Source organism: Nansenia antarctica (genome assembly GCF_963989245.1).
Source record: "Nansenia antarctica genome assembly, chromosome: 16".
Classification (NCBI taxonomy): Eukaryota; Metazoa; Chordata; class Actinopteri; order Argentiniformes; family Microstomatidae; genus Nansenia; species Nansenia antarctica.
In genome coordinates this window covers 27,263,574-27,266,073 of record NC_137686.1, presented here as the reverse complement: position 1 = coordinate 27,266,073, position 2,500 = coordinate 27,263,574, and the positions used below count along the sequence as shown (strand labels likewise).

The 2,500-nt window shown below is 41.2% G+C and overlaps 1 protein-coding gene across 1 annotated transcript in view; it reads right to left on the bottom strand.

The window, feature by feature from the left end:
- LOC308172212 (solute carrier family 22 member 4-like) overlaps window positions 1-2,471 on the bottom strand; it is a gene marked incomplete at both ends in the record, with an annotated part of 24,394 nt that extends 21,923 nt beyond the window's left edge. Inside the window, one exon of the mRNA XM_080547121.1 lies at window positions 2,031-2,471. Within this exon, the coding sequence (XP_080403247.1) occupies window positions 2,031-2,471 (441 nt within the window). The remainder of the gene's footprint in view (window positions 1-2,030) is intronic.
- Between the last annotated feature and the right edge of the window lie 29 nt (window positions 2,472-2,500).

The following is a 2,500-nucleotide window of genomic DNA, read 5'->3' as shown; positions in this document are numbered from 1 at the left end:
GTTTGCGAAGCAACACTCCTCAACTAGCACTAGGACTAACATTGAACTTGTGGTAGAGGGAGACGACGAGGGAGAGAGTGATTGACAGGGTTGTAGAGAAAAACAAACTACTTAGTAGTCTGCTAACTACATGAAGGTAAGACACATTTATTACACTGTGGCTGTGCAGTGCTCTTTTCTGCTTTGGTGAAGCTAAATGTAATATGCACTGTGGCTGGTGTATTGTTTAGGCTCATACATGGATGGTTCATGTAACTGTAGCTTTTTTTTGCTAACGTTATTGTATTTGTGTCAGAGCAGCTTCTCTTAGCTACACCGAGTCTATATTAACGTAAGCTATTAGGCTTAACTGGACCTCAAGGTCCTTTTGGCTAAGATAGATGCCACAGTTCAGGTTACAGTTTTTTACGATTGCTAACTCACCATGTTCAATACTGAAACCACAGTTTCACAACTCTTCATACAGTCTGCATTCGTAACACTCATGTTGGCCAATGACTTCATTCATGTCTCAAAAGAAGCTTGTTCAACCACACACTGTCAACAATGTTCACTCAGAAGCATACACTGTCATTCATAACATTCTGACTTACAAAATACTAACAACAGGGAGCATTACATAGTTTGAATGATTTTCACAAGAATGAATATTTCATTATAAAAATGGTTTGATTTATAGTAATCATAGACAGAATAGTTGACTGTACAATTGTAAAGTATTAGGCAACAAGAATGAATCAGAAATGCCGCAATTTGCTTCTATCCTTTATCCTATCTTTTGCTTCTATCCTTTACTGTATTCTATCGTTTATCCTTTTTTTTCAGTATCTTTGCAGAAAGTAAGTTACGGTACATTTACTTCAAAGTACACTACATTTACTTGTGTACAATGAAAAGTGAAAAATAAAGTGGAAGATGCAAAGTTCAAATAAAAAAGAAAAACTGAAATTCCAGGGCTACAATACAATAGCAATCACACCAAAAATGTCTCACTCCTGAGGGTTTTAGTCCACCCTCTGGTCTGCATCTGGTCACATCTAATGTCTTCCCTGGCAATGCATCTAGTCTGTTTTGTTTCATTGTACATATTCTGCTAATATTTTCTAGACATTTCAATATGATTACTGCAAATAGTGAAAATACCACCGCTCATCCGTTATCAGACTTTGCTGAGGTTCTGGAACTGAAGAGTATCAATAGAGTGCAAAATAACAGCATCTGCACACTCAAACACTGTGCAAAAAAACTGTTTATTGCAAGCTTTCTGTCATATATGATAGGAATATGATTACTGCAAAATTGCACCAAATAATTCAGTTTTGAACGTGTTCTTCAGAGTTTTGAACACAGTATGTTAGCAATGAAAAAATGTGTTGCAATTACATAGTATTTTGCAAGTGGGGGAGTTTGAATGAGAGAAGTGTTATGGCATTTGGAGAACGTAGTCATTGAATGCATTCTGTATGAAAGCAATGCACAAATCACAGAGAAAGAGTCACAGTTTTGTTCACATGGGTTTCTGCTCTGCTGACTGTATGAAGAGTTGTGAAACTGTGGTTTCAGTATTGAACATGGTGAGTTAGCAATCGTAAAAAACTGTAAGTCAGTCACTGTGGATTGTTGTCGGCACTCTGAATTCATCAGCGATTGTAGTGTGTGTCAGTTGCGTGTGTTATGTGTTCCAAATGCCTACATTGGATTCTAGTCAGTCTGGTTATCTCAAGCTTTAACAATCCGTGTTGCGTGTTGGGTTTGGAAATAGGGCTGTTGTGTCGCAAATGCCAGGGCTGTTTTTTGATCCCAGTCCGCCCCTGCCCTGACCCTAACCCTATCCCACCTATGAAATAGAAATGTGGGACCATTGGGTTGTGGGAACATAGGGATGACACACACAACATATGATATGACAACTGTGCATATAGGATTGATGACAAGCACGGTAGTAGAATTGTGCCATAAAAGTCCAAACATCTTTGCATGAGACGCGGCTCGTGGGACGTAGTAAATATATTGGCTTAATATCGGCTTACCTCCGCCACAATAGTGTTGTATTTCGCAGTGCTGTATTCCCATCCGTCCACACACCGCTCCGTCTCGTTCCCAAATCCTGAGTTATTGACCCTCTTATATCGGGAACACATCATATCATGTGTTCCCGAGATGTTATCTGGCCCGATATGTCTGCTACTGTTCTGCCAGAGAGAGACCTCGTCCCGAGGGTTCGGCGGGCCTCCGAGGTTCTCGCTGGAGTTGAGTGACAGCTCGCTGGAGTTGAGTGACAGCTCGCTGGAGTTGAGTGACAGCCTGCAGCCGTGTCCAGGTGTATCGGCGAGGAAGACCATGCTCACCATCATACAGCCGTGGGGAAGCGCGCTGGCGCTCAGCAGAGCGAATATTGCGATTTGAAACGGGCCGAATTCGGCCAGAAATGACGTGACTTCGTCATAGTCTCTCGTTTTAGTTTGGGACATTTTCACACCGACACCTATTTGGTGTAAAC